The sequence below is a fragment of the Urocampus carinirostris genome, chromosome 13, assembly GCF_059441175.1.
Source record: "Urocampus carinirostris isolate Australia breed hairy pipefish chromosome 13, RoL_Ucar_1.0, whole genome shotgun sequence".
Lineage (NCBI taxonomy): Eukaryota > Metazoa > Chordata > Actinopteri > Syngnathiformes > Syngnathidae > Urocampus > Urocampus carinirostris.
In genome coordinates this window covers 23,227,341-23,253,457 of record NC_142361.1, presented here as the reverse complement: position 1 = coordinate 23,253,457, position 26,117 = coordinate 23,227,341, and the positions used below count along the sequence as shown (strand labels likewise).

General features: G+C 37.0%; 1 protein-coding gene across 1 annotated transcript in view; it reads left to right on the top strand.

The window, feature by feature from the left end:
• Positions 1 to 26,117, top strand: part of itga9 (integrin, alpha 9) — an 87,340-nt gene that overhangs the window by 42,408 nt on the left and 18,815 nt on the right. The window contains exons 16-18 of the mRNA XM_088351446.1: positions 14,331 to 14,483; positions 16,957 to 17,033; positions 20,050 to 20,197. Of these exons, the coding sequence (XP_088207572.1) occupies positions 14,331 to 14,483; positions 16,957 to 17,033; positions 20,050 to 20,197 (378 nt within the window). The remainder of the gene's footprint in view (positions 1 to 14,330; positions 14,484 to 16,956; positions 17,034 to 20,049; positions 20,198 to 26,117) is intronic.

Here is a 26,117-nt window from a genome sequence, read left to right as displayed (position 1 = left end):
TTTGATAGAGAAGCTTTGAAGTATTTGAATTCTGAAGATGCTAGTAAACGTCCCTGTTCTCTTTCTGTACCCCACCCGATACCGATTCCTTTTCTGTCGATAAATATTTTTCTAGAACCTTTTTTGTGAGATTTTCTTTTCCAACCAAGCTTGATCGTGACATAAACGCTGTAAGGAAATACTTCCTTAAAAGGCCTCAGCTGGACTCTGCTCTTTTTTGGAGGAGCTTTTGTTTGGATTCCTGCACGTGACTTCACAGTACACTCTGCGGCCATCTTGCTCGAGAGATAACTTAAGGTCGGTAAACTCGATGATGATGACGGGTAAAAGTGAGTTTAAGTATTTACGGAATTTCCAAGCGGCCCACCCTTTTGGTCCTGCTACTGTTCTGCTCCCAAGGTCATTTCCAGAATAAAAGCCCTCTGATCCTTAAAATAGAAGCAAAGCAAATGCCTGATAGAAAAATAAATGCGGGAGGGGGGAATGGGAAAACGGAGAGAGAACACATCTGTGTATTTATAGTCCATTGGCCGCCTTTCATACTGGGGAGAGTAACTGGAACTGTTGATAGAAGGTAGTCAAAATAACAGCACGGATGATTTTGTGAAGTTTGAATGGTAAGCCGGCTCCGTCGGCACCCATGGCTTCTGTTTTATGAAAGCCAGCTGTGGTTTTTCCTTTCTGGGGAGGGGTCGAAGGTTGAATGCCCCTTTCTCAATGCTTGTGAAGAGTGTGACCAGATGTCACGGTTTAACCGGGATAGTCCCTGCTTTTCAGCCAATCCATTGATTGGTCCCACTTGGTTAAAGTCCAATGAGAAAGAGTATTGTTTGGGTCATGTGTACGTCACGCACACACTTCGTTTTTATTGGCGCATGGTTGCTAGCGGGCACTGGAACTAGAACGACTTCCTTTTTTCCGGAAAATGTAGCATTTAGCCTTTTTCTGGTGGCATACCCAAGAAAACAACATGAAGTAAGCGGGTAATCCAGTGGCAACATTGGGCAATGAATTACCTAGCGGTGTTCAATTAAACTACGGTAGCCTTTGGTTTTAGAGAGACTATAGGATATGTCCTGTGTTTGTCACGCTGAGTCTTGATTTTTATCGATGGATGGCTGCTAGCGACCACTGGAACTAGAATTTCCTAACTCCTGTTTTGGTATTAGAAAGACTATAGAATGGGTCCTGTTTGTCACGCCGAGTTTTTGTTTTTATCGGTGAATGGTTGCGGCCACTGAAACCAGAATTTCTTAAGGCTTTTTTTCTGGTAGCATTCTTCAAAAGGAGACCAACATGGAGTAATAAGGAAAGCCAGTGACAAGAAAATTGCACAGTGATTAGTGCATTGACAATTTTTGTGGTCATTTGCTATTCAAAAAGCCTAAAGCATTAGAAAGACTGTTGTTTCCGTTCCTGTGTTTGTTACGCCGAGTTTATTTTTATTCGTATATGGTTGCTAGCAGGAACAGGAAGTAGAACTACTTCCTGGTTCCCATCAATGTAGCATCTTAAGGCAGGCATGTCCGAAGTACGGCTCGGGGGCCCGTTACAGCCCGTGATCACATTTTTACTACCCCGCGGCCTCTGTCATATAATGAGTAACGGTAATGTTGACTGCAGTGTAAAATACATTTGTACAAAAAAAAGTCACCATTTAACCAGATGATTGCAATAGTGCTTTGGCCTCCTTGCCCTTGACTTTCTCAGAGAACTTTATCCCATCCCATTTCCGACATGGCGACTAGAAATAAAAAAGGAAAGTTGACTGTGAGGGCCGCCGCTTCCAATACAAGTGGAAACTGCAGTATTTTTCACCGAAATCTGAAACAACTGTGTCTGCCGGATTTGACAAGAGACTGTGGCTCTTTTCAAAGTGATGAGGATGATTGTTACCATTGTTGATGATGTAGATAGATAGATTTCTTTTTTTTTTTTTTTTTTTTTTTTTTTGTCATGTTCGAAATAAAGTTTAATTCATTCTTTCAAAATATCGGATCTTGGGGGGGTCTACAGTCACTGTTCACCTCAAATAAATTGCTTTTATAAAATGATTTGATAATACATTTTCAGAAGCTAAGAAACCTACTTTTTGCAAAGGGTTTATTGCGTAACGACATGTTTGGATCGGGTCAGCTTGTGGAGTTATCAGATGAAGCCGAACAAACATCTCAGCCTCTGAGTGTTTGATGAGCCGGCGTTGGGAGTTTTTTTTTCCACGAGTGTGTATTTTCTGTCACTCTGGAGCTTTCAAAGTCCAAATGTATGTTTTTCTTGCTTCTAGGATGTTTTTTGTTGTGGTTCTCAGTAGAGGTAGGATCCTGGGCCCGAACACAAACCTGGCCAGAATTTTGGGCTTAAGTCGGGCTGGTCGGGCTTCTCTCGCGATATATGTATGTATGTATGTATGTGTATATATATATATATATATATATATATATATATATATTTTTTTTTTTTTTTTTTTTTTTTTTTTTTTCGCTGGAGGATTTATACAGCATGCACTTACTTTTACTCAAGTAACTGTTTCGATAAAGAAAATGCTTACCAAAGTATCAGTTTAACTCAAAATCACTAAATCCAAACAAAGTTTCTCCTTAGTGTTGGGGTAAAAGACGCACGGCTTCCTCCTTCCACCTCCCTCACGTCAGACGTCATTTCTGCTTCTTGCCAACAGCTTTCAAGCTTTAAGATTGTGCTTTCTGCATTTTGGCCAAATCTTTTACTATTTGCAGTTTGTAATCTGCAGAAATAGATTTTTTTTCGGTGCCATTTTGTTCAGTTTCACTTTCATTCGCTGCACGTCGCCGAGATGCCTACTTCAGTGTTCAGTGTTCGTTTAGGCGCTGCACTTGCAGTGCTCCAAGTAAACGCCAAGCTACGTAATTCAGCCGAAATGCTCACTTCAGCGCTGAAATACATACGGCCGGAGTAGAGCTTCATGTTTACTTTGGCGGCAAATTAAAGCTTCGGGTTTATTTCGGGCTCGTTTGGGTTTACCATACCCGCGACCCGGGTCAGGTAGGGCTGAATTTTTTTGGGGCCCGATCTTACCTCTGGTTCTCAGGAATCTTTTGGTTTGTAAACTGTTATCTGTGATGATTAGACTACAAACAAAGGAGGCAGGAAACCAAGGCGATCATAAACTCGATAAAGTTTTGCATGTAAAGAACTTTAAAATATGATGCAGGCGGTGAAACAATGAGCGGAACGAGTTTGTTAACAGCTGGAATCAAACGTGCGCACAACGGGTCGCTCTGTCCTTGACTCTGACGGGTGGGCACAAGTGTTGCTCGCAGGTCACCGCGATGTCATTGCATGTGAATGGCAACCAAAAACTGACTGGACACTGCAAAAAACAAATATTTTCTTAGACTATTGGCTGAAAGTGTATTTTTTTAAGTGTATTTTTATTATCGACAATATATTTCTAAATTAAAAAAATATCCACCATTTGTTACATACAATTTTGCTTATTTTAAGATTTTTTTGGTTATTACATTATTTTTTTATTTTTATGTATACCTTAAAATTAAGAATTCATAAGGTAACCAAATAAGAAAATAAATAAATTTAAAGATGGATTATTTTTTTAAATTACAAATAAATAAAAAAATAAGCCAAATATTCTAATTTAGCTGATTTTATATTGTTTTCCTTGTTTGTTTTTGCTAAACTTGGAAAAAAATATTTCGTGAAATACAAAATAGTGATTTTTTTTTCCAAAGGGTAGCTCATTATTATTATTATTATTTAAGAAATTTAAATAATGTATCTTAAAAAAGAAAAAATATGATTATATAGAAATATATCACTCTATGTAATTAATGCATCGATTAATTTATTGATAAATAGTTAAGTATATTTATTTCAATTAAATAAAATGTAATAAATGTAATTTTTCTATTCTTAAAATATAAAATTACAATCAGTCCATCCATTATCTGCACAACTAATCCTCGGTAGGCACGCGTGCTGAAATTAAAATAAAATGTACTTGTCTTTCGAGTAAATTGAATATTTATTTTCATAACTGAACTTAGATTCTCTCATTTAGGAGATGATTGGGTTTTGTTTTTTTATCTTTGTCTAAATATTTGTTAAAACGACTAAAATAATCGACCGATGTTGCTTATTTTAAGGATATTTTTTCCCTTTAAGATCGAATATTCAAAAATTTAAAAAAATATATATTTAAAGGGACAGTGTGTAATATGTAGTGCATTCTAGTGGTACAAAAAAACTCTAAGTAAATAAAAGAATACATTGATTTTGAATACTGGGCTAAAATGCATGAACTAATGTCAATTAAAGGTCGAAATATCTAGTAGCCCAGTAGGTCGAACGCTGGTCTTGCAACCGGCCATAGGTTTGATTCCCGGCTCCTGTTATTTTCCTCATGTTGAGCTTTTTGAGTTTTTCCTTGCCCTCATGTGGGTTTTAGATCAGGGGATGGTGTCCTAATAGTCCGTTGTTTGCAATAATCTGTGGTCTGTGCAGCCCTTTGAGAATCCTTGTGATAAAAGGCTATACAAATAAACATGACTTGACTAAATGTCCTTGGGCAAGACAAGGAACCCCTAAGACCCCTGATAAGCAGGTAGGCAGGCGACTTGCATGGGTGACTGTCTTGTCATGTGTATGGGTAAGTGTGAAGCACATTGTAAAGTGCATTGTGACTTGAAAAGTGCTATATAAAGGCATAAATCCATTTACCAATCACAGTGAAATCCCTACCTAAATCCCCACCATGTTTGTCTGATCCCAGATCGCTGTGGCACTGGCCCTCACTCGTACCTGGCAACACACTGCCATCTAGAGGTCAAGTTTTAAACACTGTGGCTTTAAAACAAGTTGCATTTTCTACCCATGTGCTAAGAAATATCAGCAGGCTTTTTTTCAGATTGTATAAGTCTCCAGTCCAGAAATTATCGTATGTCTGGACTATGAATAATTTTAGAGTACAAGTCGCACCATCCAAAATGCATAAAGAAGGAAAAAAAACATATAAATCACACTGGGGTATAAGTCGTATTTTGGGGAAGGTATGTCCCGGATAAAATCCAAGATCAAGAACAGATTACAAATTTAAATTAAAAATAGAATAAAGGCAACAGCAGACTGAAAGGAAAATGTATGTTAATGTACTATGAGTTATTGGGATAAGTATGGCATTGATAACAAGAAGTTTACCAGAACAATCCGATAACAATTTATTGATAATGGACTGTAATAACTTGACACATTAATCGCTCCAGAGTATAAAGTCCTACTGTGAAATAAAACAAATACCTGTCAACCTGTACGTTTTTGCCGTACAAAGTACGTTTTAAGACGTGTACGACGTGCAAGGGAATCTGTATGGAAAAACGCAAATTTGTCAATAATGGGTACCATCCGGTATACACCGACTATCACGAAACGGCAGATCAATCAAGTCAAACGAGTTCGCCGCGGTAGCCTCTATCTCGGTATCGTTTTTTTTTCGTTGCAAACGAAGCAAGCGGTTTGATGCTACTGTGCGCATGCGTCTGCCGCCTGGGGATTTCCCATCCTGCATCATTCCCATCACACGTGAACAAAGCGAAAGCAGACCAGTACGCCTACATTACAACATAGTTTTGAATTTTCTTTGGATACAATCATCAAGTCGCAATGGCCGAACCTGAATTAAAACGCCGTAAGTCATTCCGATCTGAAAACGACGGGCAAGGTTGATTGAGTAAATTTGAAATACATGTGGTCTTAAAAAACATCGGATTTCGTGTGGTAGTTGTGTAGTGAAAGGAAGTCCGTCTCTTTTTAGAGAACCGGCTTTTTCGGCTCAACTCATTAAAGAGAGCCGGCTCTCAGACAGCTCACTTGCCTTGATGCATTATATTACGAATTATTATGTTGTATAAAGAAGTGAAGAAAAAAAGGAAGTATAAAAGGAGAAAATGAAAAAAAGACAGGTTTGTGGTTATCAATCAGTATATAACCAACAATAATTTAATGCAAAAAATGAATTCATAATTTGAAGAAGAAAATGTATTATTCTACTTAATTATATTTGCATGTATTTTTTTCCTTCTGCAGTGAACGTCCAAACTACTTAATTTTTTACCTTTTTTTTATAATAAACCTCATTCATGTCGAGCAACTCAGTATCTCACAACAAATTTGTTCATTAACAATATATATAATATAAGGAAACACATGTACACGTGTTAAACTACATAATTAAACACGTTTAAAAAAAATATGGCGTAAGATTATTTTGTAAGGGAAAATATGTCAGTTTGTAAGGGCATGGAGCCCTGGAGCTTGACAGGTATAAAAACGTGACTTATAGTTTGGAAAATACAGCAATATGGATCTGGACTCGAGCAGGATAAAGGATTAAATGCTATCTATGGAGTATATTCGTGGAGGACTTTCTCCACAGCGTAAAAGTCGGTCTACATAAATGAAGAAACACTTTCCCGTCCCTTAATTCGGCTCCAAACTTCTCACGTCTTCAATCTGGACTGCGGTTCTTGCGGGACATTTCGGGAAAATCCAGACCCGGTGCCATTGTACAGTAAACCCCGGGCTCAATTTCACCATGTTGGCCAGCTCGATTCATTCATCGTTTAACCCGAAAGGTTTTTCCATCATAAGGTTCCCCGGCGTCCAATCGACCAATGGACGGGCGAGTCCTGCAAACGTCTATTGTCCTAATAAGGAGTAACGTGCATCGGTGTTTGTGTTTCCCCTCACGAGTTCATAAAACTTCCCAAGAGCAGAATCCGAGCGTTTGCTTTTGAGGCTTTGGCCGGGAAAGGAGCTCTTCGGCACCAAGCGTTTCAAGATCACAGCAGCCTGACGTCACCTCTGTGGTGGAGTTCGATCCTAACCAAAAGAGGGGAAGGGGATTTGGTAGCTACAGTATTTCCCTTCATTTTCGCGGTTAATCCATGACCAAAGTTAAGTGAACCATCTATCTGTCTCTCTATCTCTGTATCTATCTCTGTGTCTCTGCAAATGTATCTCTCACTGTGAAGCATACTGTTGTGGCCCGCCTAAAGTTAACTGTTTTGGCCGTGATCCATTATCCCCATCCAGCTATTGCTGATAGCGAGTCCCGAGAGAGCGAATCTGTGTCATGCGCAGTGGCTTGTTTTTATGTTCTTTCCCCCCTAAAATGTACAGCACCAATGTGGCTGTGATCCGTGGTGCCCCCTGAGGACAGCTGAGGTGCCTGCAGACCTGTTGTGAAAATAGCTCAACAGTGCTGGGTCATTGGGATTTTCTAGAATTCTTTTTTTTTTTTTTTTAGTTTTCTACTGGGGCAATTAACCCTACTGCCTACTTCTCTCTCTATTTTTTTTTGTTTCTTTCTCTTTCTCCCTTTACATATTTCCCTATTTATCTATTTCTTTCCCACCTTTTCTTTCTTTTTTACCTTCTCTCTTTCTTAACCTCTTTCTCTTTATTTCTTTTTTTACCACCTTTATTTCTTTTTCTACCCTTTCTTTATTACTCACCCCAATTTTTTTCATGTCATATTTCTTACCACCTTTTTAACCTCTCTCTTTCTTGTTCTTTCGGTCTTAACCTCTCTCTCTTTCTCCCTGTCTTTCTTTCTTTCTCTCTATTGCTCTCTCTCTTTCTTCCTCTTTCTCTCCCTCTTTCCTTTCTTTCTCTCTCCCTGTTTCTTTCTTTCTTTCCTTAGTTCTTTCTTTCTTTCCTTCTCTTTTGCTCTCACACTCTCCTTCTCTCTCTCTCGCTTTATCACTCTCTCTCTTTCACTCTTTATTTTCCTGTTTCTTTCCCTATGTTTTTTTTCTCCCATTTCTCTGACTTTTTCTTTCTTTCACTCTTTCTTTTTCTTATTTCTTTCTATTTCTTTTTTTGTACCTGGTGATAACATAGTATCCACATAGAAAGTAGTACAAGATAGGTAAACTAGGTGCTCTTTGCGCTCATAAGTAGAAAAAATGCGCTCGACACTTGATAAAGCTAGGAGACTCTGCTCTAGCATGTTTCAAACAATTCAGTTTTTTGTTTGTTTTAAAACTCGAATCCTGACTTCGTTCCAGATGGCCCAACACGGCCCGTTAGCTTAAGCGCCGACACAATGATACGCGACACGCTCGCAAACATTTTAACGCAGGAAGTAAAGCGTGTCGGGGAGGATTTTGTTGCCGGACGCTCCGACATTTCCGGTGACACGCTGCTTGACCTCAGTCAATACAAGGACCGCTTCATCCTCACACTTTAAAGACTGGAAAGCAGAAATGCCAAGAACTTTTTCCGACATTTCCTAAAGGGCAGTGAAATAAAAAGGCCCTTAAATCTTATTTTGTCTATTTGTCACTCTTTGTGTTTCGAAACATTTTTGATGAAAAGATTTGCTCTTCCTATGTTTTTCGTAATACTTACTAAATATAAACCATATTACTTTCTCTTATTATAGTAAAAGAGAAGTATTTAGAAAACAAATATATCTGACAACTGGTATATGAAATAGCTTTTTAGTTTACTTTAAACATCTTAAAAATAGTTCCTACTACTTTTCAGCCTCTCCATCTTATCAATTTTTTCCACATTTTCCTTCTCTAGCCACCCTTGCAGCTGAGATCCGTTATTCAGGGTCCCGACGCTTGACAAATTGAATAATTTACTGGCGTTTTTAGTAGTTTGTCCTGCCAGCTGCTAGAGTCAGCCTCATTGACCAGCTCTGACCAACTCCCGCTAGTGGCTCTTCAGCCGCTTTGACCTTTTTTACTGACACTTTCCTTCTCTAGCCATAAATGACCCTCAGTTCTGTGATTCAGGGTCCCGGTGCTTGACAAATGTCACTTTACCTTCTTTGACTGGCCTTTTCAGTCGCTTCTCCTGCTAGTTGCTATCCTTAGCCAATTACGCCAGCTCTGATGAACTCCAGCTATTGGCTCTCTTCAGCCTTTCTGGTGTTTTCTTTGACTTTTTCATTCCAAAGTTTTCTTCTCTAGTCACTCATGTTGCTGAATTTAGTGATTCCCAGTCCCTTCGCTGACAAATTCTGCATTGCTCTTGAAATCTCTTATTTGCCTCATTGTAGCTTCTCCTGCTAGCTGCTAGAATTAGCCACTCACACCTGCTATGATCAACTCCAGCTATAGGCTCTTTTCAGACGCTCCTGGTTGTTAGATTTGACTTTTTTGCCACTCATGCAGTTCTGTGATTTAAGGTCCTGATCCTTGGCAAGTTCTGCTTTGCCCTTGCAATATTTTACTGGCCTATATGGTAGCTTCTCCCGCTAGTTCCTAGAATTACCACTTACATCAGCTCTGACCAACTCAGCGATTGTCTCTTTTCAGCTGCTAGGGCTATATTCAGGCCAGGATTAGCAGCAGTAGGCTACACTAATAGGCTTCCCAATTTTTCCAAGAGGTTTCCTTCAGGCGACCCTCGTGTGTTTTCTTGAAATGCACGCGCTTCAGCTCCATTTTAAGCTACAACAAGCTCTAGTAGTGAATTATTACACACTGTCCCTTTAAACGAAAAGGATCAATCAAGTGTTAACGTAGCATGCAGCTAACACTCCACCTCTCAATCTTCACTCTGGATTCGTTTTGTGTGATGTTGGAGCAAGAGTAAGGAGTAGGGGGAAGGGTGACAATTGGGACATAGATCAAGGGATAACTGAAATACATAAGATTTTGCAGAGGATTATTGAACAGACTTTAGCAGTTGAATGCAAGCCTCCTGTAAGTCACCCGGCTCGCGTTTCTAACATAAATAAATGCCGGCTCTGTTCCGTCATTTAATTGGCCGATTCAGTCATCTAAAGCCCCTCGCCCATTACACCCCATAGGCTACTAAAGCCTTCGTTCGCATGTGGCTTTCACGAGATGAGCGTTCGGACTTTAGGGGCCACACACCCGGGTAATGAACTCCAGCGGGGGTTCAGTTCAGTTAGGGGCCAACGGACGGGGCCCATTTGACTCCGGCTGCTTTAATGGGTGCCGGGGCCGAGACTATGACGGGGGTCGGGTTACTATGAACTTTCCTCAAAGTCTGTGTGAAATGATTTGAGTGTGGCAAAAGACGGCAAATAGGGTCCCCACACACCCCAAAAAACAAGAAAAGAGGGAAGCGGTACTGTAATAATTTTTTAGCATACTTTTAGCAGAAAATGCCCATGATAAATAAATATTCTATTGATTTTCCATACAAAAATACCTGCATTCAAAAATAATACACGTGTGCTGAAATGAATTCAGCAAAATAAGTTAATAATGATGATAATGAAACATCTTTTTTGTAAACATGCTAATGTAATTCCTAAAATTAGTTCAAATAGAAAATTATATGATATTTTTTAATCATGTCAAACTGAATGCTTCAAAATAAGTAAAAAAAAAAACGACATGATAGTAATACTAAATAATACATGTATTGCTTTTGTCTCAAAGTTTTAAATTAAATTCCACAAAATAAAAGATTTCATTCAATGGAGTAAATCTATCCCTAAAGAATTCATTTCACTAGATCAGACATAAACTAAATTATCTATGATAGTTTTTGAATTGATAATAAAAATGATGTATAATATTTATAAAAATAAATGTATTTTTGTTCATTTGAAAGTGCAAAAAGGAATGCCGCCTAAAAAGTCAAAGTCAGAAGTTTGAACATAGTGCGGTTGTGAAACCGCAAAACACTGCGTTTTTTTCAAGGTTTTGTAGTGAGTGATGGCGTTTTGGCCAACCACAATTGTTACTGTTCGAAATTTAAAAGCGCCGACCAATCAGAGGCAAATTTTAATAATAGCACAAGCCAATAAACGCGACTCAAAGTTTGCAAGCCCCACACTATGCAACACCCACCGTGTGAGCTCGTTGAGTGTCATGCCGGACTCCGTAAACATAGTCCCATAGTCAACGAACGTGAAGGAAACAAAGTTTGCAGAATTGCGGTTCATCTCTTGTTTGGACCTATTTTGGTTTTGACGAAGCGGACGTGGAACAGAAGAAAACGCCCGTTGCAGAATTTGCTTTCGCATAGTCGCGAGGCCTAGAAGAAACACAAGTCATTCGTACCAGCTAGGCATATACCGGAGTATACCGGAGCAAAGGGGGTGCTAGCCTGCAAAGGTTTGGGAACCATTGGTTTATATGAACACAGGAAATGAATCTGATTGGTTTAGACAGGAATCACATATTTAAATGCAGTGTATAATGTCGATCGCTAGATGATAATTTCTAATAATTATTCAATTTGATTTTCATTCCTTTTAATTAATTTGTTTAGTTCCCCTGCAAAAACAAACAAATGTTACCCCTATTTACAAATCACAATTTAATTGCATTACATGAATTAAGATTTCTGTTTCTCAGTTTTATTGCTCCTGTTTATTAATTGATATATTCATTTATACCTTTATTTAATCTGTTTTAATTGAATTGATTTAATTACACTCACACTAATTTAAGTGTATATTTTTAACAACATAAAATTAAATATTTAAATAACGAATGACACGTTTTTTTAACTATCTAATGATGTATTATATTTACCTGTGAAACGTATATATTTTAATGTATCCGGTACATGATTCAATTGGATTTTTTTTACCGCTCTTCTATAGTGTTGCCATGGTGCAGTGTTTAGCACATTGGCCTGACATGCGAAAGCTCCCGGGTTCGAGAGCAGGTGGAAACGTATGTTAGCCTGAGAGAAATGGGCGCCAACAGGCTGTACTTGCATAAAACACACGTCAGGAAATGGTGGTTAACAGATCCAACCTCGTAAGGATCTATTCTTAACTTTTTTGTTTTGTTTTGCATAGTAACCTAGCAAACAACAACTCCTGCTATACCGTCATCACGGGTGATGATCTGGGCGTGTCCGCTAACACTTGTGTCCGACCCCCGACCCGAGTCAAGAGGATGGGCGGGTGGCGTCAGTGGAATAACTTATGAAAAGGCGCACAAGTCCGGAAACCGAGGGTGTTTGCTTTCTTTCTGTCTTTGTGGATTTTGGCTAGCGTGCATCAGATTAGCCATGAAGCCTCTCTCCCCGTTTTTTTATAGAACACAAAACAGAGATGATTTTTTTTTTGTATTATTCTGAAATCTAATCGAAGTATGTTATATTTTCAGGGTTTTATTTTTCTGTTTTGGATCCTATGAGAACAGTTTACCGTATTTTCCGCACTACAAGGCGCACCGGGTTATAGGGCCTATATTTGACATACATAAGACGCACCGGATTATAAGGCGCTACAATGGGAACGTCGACAAAACAGTCAGAAAGTTCAGTCAAACTTATTACCCCCTTAACATTCCCAAAGCTTGCAAAGAAGCAAATACGTGTCGTAGACACGTGCGGATGCGGTGTCCGTACGATGTCACTCAAATGCATCGTTCCAAATATCATTCGGAAGGTTAAAGTCTTGGGATTCAAGAAATGCCAACCATTCCTTAGTTTCTATTTCCTTTTTTGCTCGCAACTTTACTGTGTATATGACAATAAACACTTGGAATTGAGTTTAATTTAAAAATAGACACTCCATTCCATCCATTATCTGCACCGCTTATCACAGAAACATCGAGTTCAGTTTGAAACAAGATACAGGGAAAATATATAGCCGAAGTAGCGCACCGAAGTCGTTGTGTTCAATAATAATGTGCAACCATGGTCCTCTTATATCCGTGAGTGTAGTAAATCCAGGAGAGTAAAATATTTACAAATACAGAATGGTGAAACATGTTTCCTCTATGCCGTCAACCCAACTTGCTATTCACCATCATCTTTTTCGGCCAATTGCAGGCTTTGTTTTGCCCCTTTAGCCTATGCCAGCCTGTAAATGATAATAAGGATCCGCCCCCTTTATCTGCGAATAACTTTATCCAATAGTGATCGATTCAACTGATGATTGACACATCTTTTTCGGCCAATTGCAGGCTTTGTTTTGCGCCTTTAGCCTTTGCAAGCCTGTAAATGATAAAAAGGATCCGCCCCCTTTATCTGCGAATAACTTTAGCCAATAGTAATCCATTCAAATGATGATTGACACATTGGTTAGCCAATGAAACGCCGGTAAATAAATCCCAGCATACACCGCGGACTACTTTGCGTTCGGGGGAAAATTGAGTCAGCGGCTGCTGCATTAGTTGCAAGACTTTGCGACTTAATATTGAGCCATAAATAAGGCGCACTGTATTATAAGGCGCATGGTCAGCTTTTGAATAAAATTAAGGCTTTTAGGTGCGCCTTATAGTGCGGAAAATAGGGTAATTTGTAAATGATAACTTTGATATCGTTTAATGATAACTTATCATGTACTGTGTTTTTTTTAATTAAAAAAAAATAGTACTATATTTTCTAATTTATCCAGCAAAATTAATAATTAAAATGAGCAAAGTTGTCTAATATGGCTGATGGTCGATACATTTGCATTAGTAAAGTATTATTTTTTTAATTGAAATATAATTTAATAATTCTTAATAATTTTCTCTTTTTAAGTATTATTTTTAATGTTAAGACATTTGTTTGTAATTTAAGGGATATCATATATTAGATATTTGGCCTCTTTTATGTATTATTTTAAAAGTAGGAAAAAAAATGATAAATACTATCATCGAAAATAATTGTTCTCATTGTTTAAAAAAATATATATGTTTTAGAATTAAAAATATTATACGTTTTATTATTTGGCTTGTTTTTAGTATTATCTTGAGAGTAAATAAAATACTAATTTTACTAATGTAAAAAATGTAATCTGTTACATTTTACTAGCAGAGAAGGAATCATCTTAATGGAAATAACCAAGCTTTTCTAATGGTCGAGAATTATTTCATGTACTTTTTCAAAATTTATATATATATATATATGTATATGTATATATATATATATATATATATATATATATATATATATATGTGTATATATATATGTGTATATATAATTTAGCAAAAAGAAAAAAATTACACTTTTTAAAACTAGGAAAATCTGTTTTTAAAATAAATATTATTTTAAAGTGAATTTAAGTCACTAGAAAAAAATATTTATGTATATAGTAATATAAAAAAAAATGTTACTTCTGATTTTTAAATTCTTAGAATAGTACAAATTTGGGGGAAAATTGGATTTTGCTTCAAGAATTATTCAAATTTTGACCTAAATTTTTCAAGTAGTCCATGCAGTGTATAATGTGACTAATATTATTTTTTTTAAACGTTGATCAATAACATGGCATAATTCCTGGCTGTAACTGTCCGATAAATTGAGTTGCATCCTAGCCTAAATATTTGTTACATCCTATAAACAAACTAGCATTGTCGCTAACATATTTTTCTGGTTTTTCTTTGCAACAGAAAGACGTGAAGGACGTTTTCACGGCCATCACGTTCGAGGCGGCGTACAGTTTGGGCAAGCACGTCATCGAAGGGCACCGGGAACAAGACCTACGTGCCCTTAGTCCCGTGCTACGATGGAGGAAAGGAAGCAAGATGGCGGTCAGGAACGAGGTTTGACACCTTTACATTGTTAATTTTTTTTTTTATTGTTGTACGAAAATCCGGACTCCAAAGCACGGCGCGAGCCAAAAGTCGCATGTTCTTCTTCTGTGGCGGTTACCAGTTTGTTATTGTCTGTCTTGGGTTTTCTGGAGGGTAACCCGAGAGACAGGTTGATTTATTTTCACTGTCACCACCTATAACCGGCTGCACGTGCTTCGAAGACTCTTGAAAAAGGAAGAATTTACAGTTACGTCCATGTGTCTGAGATTTATGAATTTCGTGTTAAACAGAATCTCCTGATCTGCACATTTAAATTTAAAAAACGGACTATCCCAGGGACGATCATTACGTCAATCGTGATCTACCGGTTGATCGTGATCTATTGGTCCGTCAAACTCTGGAACCACTTTCAGTGCTTTGTATTTGTAACACCATCTAGTGGTCGAATACTGCATCTTAGCACGAACGTTAATGTTGCTAATGTGACAAATTGGAGATATCTAAATTTTGTTGATAAAAGGTATATTTTTTTAAGTTTTTATATTTTGGTAAACTAATATATATTGTGAATGCACAATTATTTTTTATGTTTTTCTTCCGATCTCTAACTGCCCTTTGTTGAACTTTTAGTATTATCAAAAAATATTTTTTCTTTAAGTCAATTCGTTTTTATATTAATTTTAAGTAATATAATTCGATTACTACCGATATCCGATAAAATCCTGTTTCTGGAGACTAAAACTATAGCTTCTTTTTCTTTCAAATTAGGCGCTTCTTTTATTTCGGGGGGATTTTCCCTAGGGTGCTCATTAGGTAGCTTGTGATCTACCAGTTGATCGTGATCTACCAGTCCATCGCGCTCTACCGGTTGCTCACGATCTATTGGTCCGTCGATTTCGGGAAACATTTTCAGTACTTTGTATTTGTAACACCACAAATACAGCACCCAAGCACAAACATTGATGTTGCTAATGCAGTGACGAATTGGAGTCCTCCAAATTTTGATGATTAAAGGGATATTTTATTTTTAAAATATATATGCTCACTATTAATTTTATTTGGATTTTCCCAATGGTGCTCATTACGTAGCTTGTGATCTATCAGGTGATAGCTACCAACCAGTCAATCGATTTTGTGAAAAAACGTATTCAATGTTTTGTATTTGTAGGGAAATTCTGCCATCTTATTGTAAAATCCAGCATGCAAACAGGAACTTCAACATTTCTCAGCGCAGTAATAAACTGGAGACCTTCAAAGTTGGTAGATGAAAGCTACGATTTATTACATTTATAAATTTTTTTCAATAAATGGGGAAGCTCAGTAACATTTTTCTAATTTGATAATGCATATTATTTAAGTCAATCGATATTTCATTGAATTCATAATTAATATGAATTCATGAATTTCATCAATACCCATGTCCAATAAAATCTGGTTTAAAGAGACTGACACCGATAATCAATAAAAAAAATTATCCACATGCCGTATTTATAATCTTACAAAAACACATGCAAATTCCAATTGTTTTTATTTGTGACTTCATTTTTTGTTTATGATTAAAATAAAATTATATAGCTTCGGAAAATTACTCTCCTAAAAGTAGTTTTGGAAGTAGTGCTTGACTTTATCAATCAATTGATCAATACTTACTTTGTTTATTAGTAAGATATAGTTATGAGCACCCTTACACTCGTATTGATACCTCAGAAAGTTCATATGATAACGGGGTGTTTTCATTATGTGCAAATATGTCTCTTCTAAACATTAGACAAGTTTGACTTACTTTTGGAAGATATGTTTCAAAAGTTAGTCGACTTCCTCCTCCTGTGGTAAAAAGGTGGCCAAAAAAAAGCAATCCAACCATTTTCTCAACTGCATCAAGCTTTCTTATTCCACTTTTCGTTTCAAAAGAAATAGCTTCTTCTTCTTTACACTTTACACCAACCATATTGAATTGATGCACGAGATATTAAACTATAAAAATGTTAAAGTTCTTAGCACGCTGGAGATACAGTATAGAATGTTTGTACACAAACTAGGAAGAGGAAGCTGATTTCTTCTTTGGGTGGACGTTGGGTGACCTCTCACAGCCCCACCACACGCCGGTAGAAGCGGAAAGAAGCACTATAGTAATGTGCTGTATTCGGAAAAAGGTGCACACGATACAAAATCCAACCTACAGCAATGTCCGGATATTTTTCGACATCCCGAAAAAAATATTCGTATCTACCGTTTTTGGTAAGTCAAATGGTCGCAAGTAAGGGAGCATCTGCAAAATATTTCATTTGTTGTGACATATGGATTATTTTGCCTTTTCTAAGAAGTTTACATAAAAGTGTGAGCACCCCTTGACTCACCCCAGCATGGAAAAACTGCTTAGCCAAACATCAATAAATAAGCACAACTCTCACGATTTGTTGACAATGCTGCCCCCTAGTCTGAAATAGAAGCCAAATTGAGAACTTTTGTGTTTTCTCCTCAGACTTGGTTCGAGAAGAACTGCCTGTCGGACGACTGCGCCGCCGACTTGCGTCTCCACGGGAAGCTCTTGCTATCGGGGTAAACAAAACCAAAAACATTGCTAGCTTGTTGTTCTTATTGAGTGTCTGGTTTTGGACATTGTGTTGGGTGTGGGTCCATGACGCACACTTGGAGGATGTCCACGTTTCCATGCACATGCAGGGAGTTCCCTCTCTTTTGAGTTGATGATTATTATTTTAATTATAAAGTCAACTCTATTACAGTAGATCCAGCGACCTCCACTTACAATGTTTTCACTTTTTCTTGTGTTTGTTTTTGCCACTCTTTACGGTATTTTCCCCTCTAGATGAATTCGACAACAAAATATTTTGCTTGTGCCTATGTGACGAGTTATTGGTATAAGTCATATAAAATACTAGTCTGTTATCGGTTTGCATCGTGAAAAAAAATGCTACTATGCTATTAGCTGAACTCCTTCCCACTACGCCTTTCTCTCTCAGTTCAGAATCTCATGCGCTCAGCAAAGACTTTGCATCAGTGAGAGAATCTGTATTTTTTGTACCATATTCATGAGCTACGGGGACCCAAATATTCTAATGATGCGAAAAGGAGGAGCAAAAACATGATAACCATGAAAAAGTTTGTGCGTATGATGATTTCTGTCGCTTTTGGTTGGCATCATTGAAAATACATCATTAACATACCAATATTCTATTAGCTGAACTACTCTCATGATTTCTTTCTCTTCATTGAGTTAAGAATCTCATGTGTTTTATAAAGACATTGCAGGTCTTTAATGGAAGATCATATTTCAGTTTTCAAGAAATAGAAAGAAGACACACGCATCGTTACCCTCGCTAAGAAATGTGTCTGTAACCAATCAACAATCAGGACTATTATGTATAAGGAGGCAATTAAACCAAGGAAATCTTCTAAAGGCATGACAATCCTCAAAAGGTTTAAAATCAGTTTTATTTTTAATCTGGCATTGCCCACTCCTTGTTGCATCCGCCAGTTACTCCACCTGACCAGCTCAGGTCGAGTGAGTGACTGAGTGAGTGACTGAATGAGTGATAGGTTTTTCTCCCTCACTATATGGCAAATTCACATTGCAATACCCTCCTTAGAATGTATTAATGCCTTGGGGTGTACTATAACTACAAGATTGTATCCACTGTATTTAAACCATAATTCAACTCTATTGCAATATAAAGAACCATTAATAATAATATCTGTTCTGCTTACGTCTCTTTAGATGCTCTTTTTCCTATTGATTTATATCCCAGAACTGCCGGAATGATCAGGCAGATGGTTTACTACTTTCCACTTCCCTCCTTTATATAAGTGGAAACCACCTGTTGGCATGCAGGACAATGAGACACCTCCACAAAGTTTAGCTTTATGGAACATTGACGACCAGAATTTATTCGAATGTCCTGGAAGTGTTCAGGTCGAGCAATGGTGTCCTAAAAATGGCAAATTTTGGCTCAATTTTGGTCTTTTTTTGTATTTACAGGATGTTTGCAATTTAAGGAAATCCCAATGCAAGCTGATTTGTATTTTTTATCTAAATGTATATATTTATTTACTGTATTTACTCCACACACTAAAAATCTCACCCTGTTGATTGAAAAATTGCTTAACACTCCGGTGCCTCGCGTAGATTACAAAGCGGTATAGAGAAGACAAGACCAAGTTGTGCATTATTTCTAAACACAATATAAATAAAGTGTAATTGGGAAAATAGCCCATACACATCCTGAGCTATGTGACTGTTTATGGCCAAGCTCTCCGGTACCTCACCCGCATTATAAAAAGGTACAGAGGATACACGACCAAGTTGTGCTGCTAGTTCTACAGAAAATCGAATTATCTTCTAATAGGGGAACATACAGTAAAAGCTTGGAATCTTTCTAACAAGCCAAGCTCTCCACTGCCTCACCTGCATTATAAAAAGGTAGAGAGGAGACCTGACCGAGTTGTGCTACCACTTCTATAGAAAATCTAAATATCTTTTTATTGGGAACATCAAAGCTTGGAAACTTTTTAACATGCCTAGCTCTCAAGTGGTTTACCTACATTATGAGGAGGTAGAGAAGAGACATGACCAAGTTGTGCTACTAGTTCTATAGAAAATCAAACTTATCTTCTGACGGGGAACATAAAACATTGTGCTTTTAACAAGCATAGCTCTCCAGTGCCCCACCTGCATTATGAGGAAGTACAGAGGAGATATGACCAATTTGTGCTAATAGTTCTATAGAGCATCAAAAAACTTTCTAATGAGGAACATAAAAGCTTGGAATCGTTCTAAGAAGCCAAGCTCTCCAGTGCCTTACCCCCATTGTGAGGAGGTAGAGAGGAGACACGACCAAGTTGTGCTGCTAATGTTCTTCTAGAAAAAAATATTAAAAATATCCTCTAATGGGGAACATAAAAGCTTGGAATCGTTCTAAGAAGCCAAGCTCTCCAGTGCCTTACCCGCATTATGAGGAGGTAGAGAGGAGATATGACCAATTTGTGCTGATAGTTCTATAGAGAATCAAAATATATTCTAGTGAGGAACATAAAAACTTGAAATCGTTCTAAGAAGCCAAGCTCTCCAGTGCCTTACCCGCAATAAGAAAAGGTAGAGAGGAGACACGACCAAGTTGTGCTGCTACTGTTCTTCTAAAAAAAAAATATATATCCTCTCATGGGGAACATAAAAGCTTGGAATCGTTCTAACAAGCCAATTTCCCCAGTGCCTTATGCAGATTATAAAAAGATAGCGAGGAGACACAACCAAGTTTTCGTTTTACTTCTAATGAACAAAATAAATGCCTAGAATCTTACAAGTAGTGTTGGCTGCTGAAATATAATGACAAGATATATCATTGGGTCTTTTTTTTTTTTTTTTTTTTTTTGCAATGGCCAAATAACCCCATATTTGGTCGTTACTGGTCCGATACCCATTGGCCCAATACTGTAATTCTTCCGGGTAAATAGCCTTCCGCAAATCCTGTCCTGTAACTTTCTTTAATAGGTCTTAAGACAAAATTTTGACTATTTTTCTTTTAATCTTTTATAATATTACTGACTCTCTTTAAATCAGCATACACAGCGGGCCCCATTTGGCCCTTGGAGGAGTCAAGAACATCTCGTTGAACCTGACCATCTCCAATGCCGGAGACGACGCCTACGACACAAATGTCTACCTCAACTTCTCACGAGAGATTTTCTACATCAACTTCTGGCAGAAGGTTGGTTCTTCAACGTGTGTACCGTTGCTTCAATGTGTATTATTGAGCGTCTCTTAGTGGTTAAAAAAAAAAAAAAGATTGATTTGAATAATAAGTAAATACACAAACTATCATAGAAAACGTGCATTTCTTGAGTAAAAAAAAATCATATGTTAAGAAATTTGAATTGATGTCCGCCATCTTGCCTCTAAGGGAATCCCCACAAACCAAAAACGTTGTGAAAGGGTGTGCAAAGAAATGAGAAGGACATGGTGCAGTTAGTTCACCTTGAGTTTCCGTAGTTTGTAGTCTTCCTTGTGGATTTTAGCACTCGTTTTTTGTTTCACAACACCATCAAACTAATTTTTACTATTAACGTAAACCAACCGTCACCATTGTCCTTAAAGGGCCCGAGAAAACTTAAAAATGTAGATATATATAACTCTAGTGTCATTGTTATGACACTGGGTTGAATCAAGAACATGACCACAGTGGACGTGAAACTGAATCTATAATTTCCTTCTCCGGACGGTGAAAACTGCAAAAGTACATTACAATGCATTGAGATCAAAATGAACTGCAAAGCATTGCCTCGTTAATCTTCAACATGGATGGAGATAGATTGAACATGCAACCTATCAGCCAATGTGTGAGACTACTGATGACAACCAGATCGCAGAACCGAAAGTGGCGCAGAAAACACGGAAGTAGTATTATTATTTGGCTATATTTTTCAACTTAAAGCTCAAATAAACAAAAAATATCGATGTCGAACACTTCTTAATGAACTAACATCTATTCTTAGCCTTGTGTTACAATTACACACAGTAACTTGTTTATTAAGGAAAAACAGTTGCAGAATGGGCAACACAGTAATTGGTATGTTAAATAAAAGTGACTACTCCTTCATGTAAAGTAACTTTAAATGTATTATTCAAGTCACAAACATTACAGTTACATTGAAAAAATGTCACTACACATATATAATATGCTATAGATTAATTACAGCGATTTCTCTGCATGGGAACTACTCGAGCTCTGAGAAATCCAAGATACCAGATGTCTTTTGAGCAAATATTTTGCATAACATACGAGAGAAAATCCAAGTTACGAGAATTTCCGAACTGTACCACTAGAGACCGGTGCTTTAAAGTCATGTTATATCATTTTATTTATCTTATTACTGTATTTTTGTGTTCAATTACAATTTGTATGTGTTTTTTGGTTATCAGGAAGATGTGTTTTTTTTTTTAGCTATTTAGGGTTATCTTGGATGCTTTTGGGAGGCCAGGAACAAATTAATTGTTTTACAGTTATTTCGTATCAAGAAAATGTACTCAAGATACAAGCAATTCTACATATGAGCACAACCCGGGAACAAATTCATCTCATATGTCGAGGTATCGCTGTATAACCAAATATTTGGATATTTTTAGGATAATTTATTACTCAGTTCCACTCATCGCTAAGCGATATCCACTTCGCGGATATCATAGGCGACAGGCATTGTGGGAAATTTTTGGTCAAAGCACTCTTTTTACCCATTTATTTTGGACTCTGACTTTTAAAGCTCTCGCGGGTCACTTCAAATGATATGGCCGGCCACATTTGGCCTACAGACCATGCGTTGTACACGTTCATTACACTATGCAGCGACATCTAGTGGTTAAATATCACACAGTGTCTCTTCAATGAATGTTGACACCTCATGGAAAGTCCTCGTGACAATAAAATTCTAATTTAGTTCTCCGGGAGAGGTTTTTAGGGTACTAGAGCAAAGTGATGATGTGTGTTGTATTTATGTGACGTCTTACTTCACCCCTGAGGCAATTTCCTCAAGGAAACCCAGCAGGAACTTTGTTCAGATTTAAGAGCGAGGCCTTTTGTTGTTCTTGCAATGAAAACTGTCAGAAAAACGGGGAAGACTGTTGCTTGTGCAACGCTGCAAGGACTCCTGCAGGGCTACAGCAGCTGGGCTCTTCTTATTTTATCACCGTCATTTTTCGAAATATTTGCCTTGACAGCTCTTATGTTGTTTTATTGTTAACTATTTAGGGTGGACGCGGCAAATGGAAGCAAATGCCTTTAAATCCAAAATACACATACAAATATAGATATTGCTCCAGTGGTAGTTCTTTTTTCTAGTATTATTTGACTACTAGATAATCTAGTAATCTAGTCTTAAAACAGGCTTATATTTTAAGCCTATAAATGACTTATATTTTATGTTGACAATTTCTATTTTTTTATCTTATACTTTAATTCTATATTTTATTTTTAATTTTGTTGTTTGTTAATGCTACATCCATTTGGGCCTGGTCATCCTGGAAGGGGTGTGACCTCATGTTCAGTCCCCTTCTCAAGGTTTTCTTCATTTTCCTCATGTTGAGGTTTTTGAGTTTTTCCTTGCCTTTTAGATCAGGGGATGGTGTCGTAATCGTCTGTGGTCTGTGCAGCCCCTTTGAAACTTCTTGTAATTAAGGGCTATACAAATAAACTTGACTTGACTATTTTTTTTATTGTAGGTGTAAAAAAACATTTATATGAGATATTTTAGTTGGAAAATAATATTTACTTTTGTATTCAAATTGTGTATTTATTTGTATTGTGAGATAATTTTACCTTTTTCTACGAACATTTTCCTTATTTCATTATTTATTTCGTGAGCAAAAATGTACTTTCAGGATTAATTAAAAAATAAGAAGTATTTTTACATTTGATATTTTTTTATTTTTGTTTTTTAGTCGTAAAGTAAATTTGGAATACATTGAAGAAGAATTGTTAATTTAATTATTTTTTTAATTATTTAATTGTTTTTACTGCTTGATTTCAATTTATATTTATATTTCAGTATTTATTTATTTATTAGCTAAAATGTATATTTGGAATAGATTGAAAAATAACTATCATTTTTAAATGATATCTTTTTAATTTATTTAGTTATTTGTTTATTTAAACTGTGAGATATCAATCACTATTTTGCCTATTTCATTACTGTATTTTTTTGCTGAAATATATATTTCAAATACATTGAAAAATACTTATTGGTTTTACATGAGACTTATTTTATTAATTTGTTTTGTTATTTTTTTTAATTTAAACTGAGATTTCAGTTACTTTGCCTGTTTCTGAATGAACTATTCCTTACTTTTATTTATTTTACTTTATCTATATTCATTCAAAAAATATAGAGTTAAAAAAGAAATATATTTCAAATGAGACAAACGTATTTAATTATTTCAAGTGAGGATTTGGCAGTTTTAGGTAATGTTTTTTTTTTTTTTACCCAATTTTGTCCCAAAAATGATTCTTAAAATTATATATAATAAGACTGATAATTAATAATTAAAATCAATTATATAAGGTTTTAAAAATAAAATGTTGGATTATCAGTAGCGATGGAGTCACGTGTCATAGTGGTTATTGACATTATAATTATGGAAATATAGGTGAAGAAGATTAAAACTCAGGTGGGACGAGATTGGAGCCCTGTGGAACACCAGGCGTGACCAGAAATGGGAAAGCTAGTAAATATTCACTTGAACTTTTATTTTTTTATGTTCTAGGAAAGAATAAAATTTCTTTCAAAGATACACATCCTGATTCATTGACAATAGTTGAAGAATGTTAATGTATACACAAACTAAGGTTTGCAAAAATAAACAGCTGCGTCTTGTCCTAATAGACTTCCTCCATTACCTGTTTGTAATGACACGAAACACTCCTGCTGGCACTTAACATTTTGCGAGTGTTTTTTTGCCCGACAATGTAAGCAAGCCACAAAGTCAAGTGTGGAGCAAACAGTCGTGTCGCCTCGTGCCGAAAGTTTTATGTCTCCAGTCTGAAAGACTTACTGCCAGCTGGATCATCAGTAAACAGACCCTGGTGCAGTCTGACGGGAAGGGCTATAATGGATTTGTACAGGAAATGGAGGAAATTCCAGCCTTGTGATTGGTTCAACACAGTCTTCGGAGACATAATTATGTGAGAATTCACTGCCACCCCTTGCTGGATCAGCAGAACTGAAGTAAGGAGCAGAGGAATCCCTTTTCTTTGATCATCCAGTTGACTCTATAGTAAACCTCTAAACAATTTTCTTCAGGATCGTTCAAATGCTTTTTAGCAAACTGTGAGAACGATCGTTTGAACTTTTAATAGATCCTCTTCTGGATCATCCAAGTGCTCTATTGACGACCTCTAAAAGGTCCTCTTCTGGATCATCTAAGCACTTGAAATATTCTCTTTTCAATCATCTAAAGTGCTCTCTTTCAAATTTCATAAGAAGCCTCTTTTGGATCCTTCATCTGCTTTTTTAGAAAACTTTTAAAAGTATCCACTTCTTGATCATCTAAGTTCCTCCTGGCAAACTTATAAAAGATCCACTTTTTAATTATCCACCTGCCTTCTAGAAAACTTCTAAAAGGTCCTCTTCTGGATCACCCAAGTGGTCAAAAGATTTTCTTTTAGGTCTTCTAAATGCTCTAGCAATCTTCTAAAACATTATTTTGGTATAATTTAAGTGCTCTCTAGAAAATGTCTAAAAGATCATATTTGGATCATACAAATGCTCTCTAGTCAACTTCTGCAACATAATTTTATGGATCTTTGAATTATTCTGGATTATCCAGATGCTCTCTAGTACACCTCTAAAAGATCTTCTGGATCAACCAAGTGCTTTCTAGAAAACATCTACAATATCCTCTTCTAAGTGCTTTTTAGAATACTTCTAAAATACCCTCTTCTGTATCTTCCAAGTGTTCTCGAGCAAACTTCTGAAAGATCATCTTTGGATCATGCAAATGCGCTCTAGTAAACTTCTAGAACATCATTTAATGGATAATTTAATTCCAGATTACCCAAGTTCTCACTAGTACAACTCTAAAAAAAAATCTTCTTCGGGATAATCAAAGTACTCTCTACAAAACACCCAAAATATCCTCATTAGGATTGTCCAAATGCTCCTTAGAAAACCTTGAAAAGGATTTTCTTCTGATTCATCCAAGTGCTTTTTAAAATACATTTAAAATACCCTCTTCTGGATCTTCCAAGTGTTCTCTAGCAAGCATCTAAAAGATTGTCTTCTGGATCTTTCTATTGCTCTCTAGCAAACTTCTCAAACATTTTCTGTGGGATCATCCAAGTGCTCTCTAGCAACCTGTTAGCTATTAGAGAGGCGGACCCAAATGCATACATGGCAGCAGTTAAAAAAAAAGCATTTAACCAAATGTGCTGTGTAATGGGAGCAAAAAACAGTATAGATGAATACAAAGCTCGGAAAAAATCTCAGCTTGCAAGGTCAAAGAATGCATTTGGTTGTTGGTGAGATCCAGGGAGATGAAAAGCAAGGACCAGGCAAGAGAATAAAACAGCTGACTGAGCTGGTCAATATATGAAGCTGGAATAATGGGGTGCAGATTGGAAACTGATTAGGCACAGCCGTGTGCTCTCAAGCCACTCCCCCCATGTTCGCACCCTCTCGGGCTAAAATGGTGAGTCAGATCCACAGTTACGTTGTGCGGGTGGACCCAAGTGCAGGGGAGCAGAAGTAGGAGCTAAAACAAAACAGGAACAAAGTAACAAACAAACATTTTGTCACCAAACAACTCACAAAATGTCCTAACCAAAACGAAAACAAAACCTGACATGGCCAAGGCAGCAGAAACGACCTAACCCTCCCGTGTACTGTCGAGCAGTCAATATAAAGGCCTTCACAATGTTCCAAGACACAAGTCTGCGGTTTTTGTGCTCCCACAATGGAGTGTCAACCTCTGCAGTCAACCTTTTGGTGAAGAGAAGACGCAACGATGCTTGCGGGGTGAAGAGAACCATGGGCGCTTGCAGGGTCAGGGCCCGAATGTTTACACAGCGCAGCCGTCCGAGCTCCATTTTATTTGGACAAGCTTCCAAACACCAGGCTTGGAACTCAGCCAATTCACTCGCT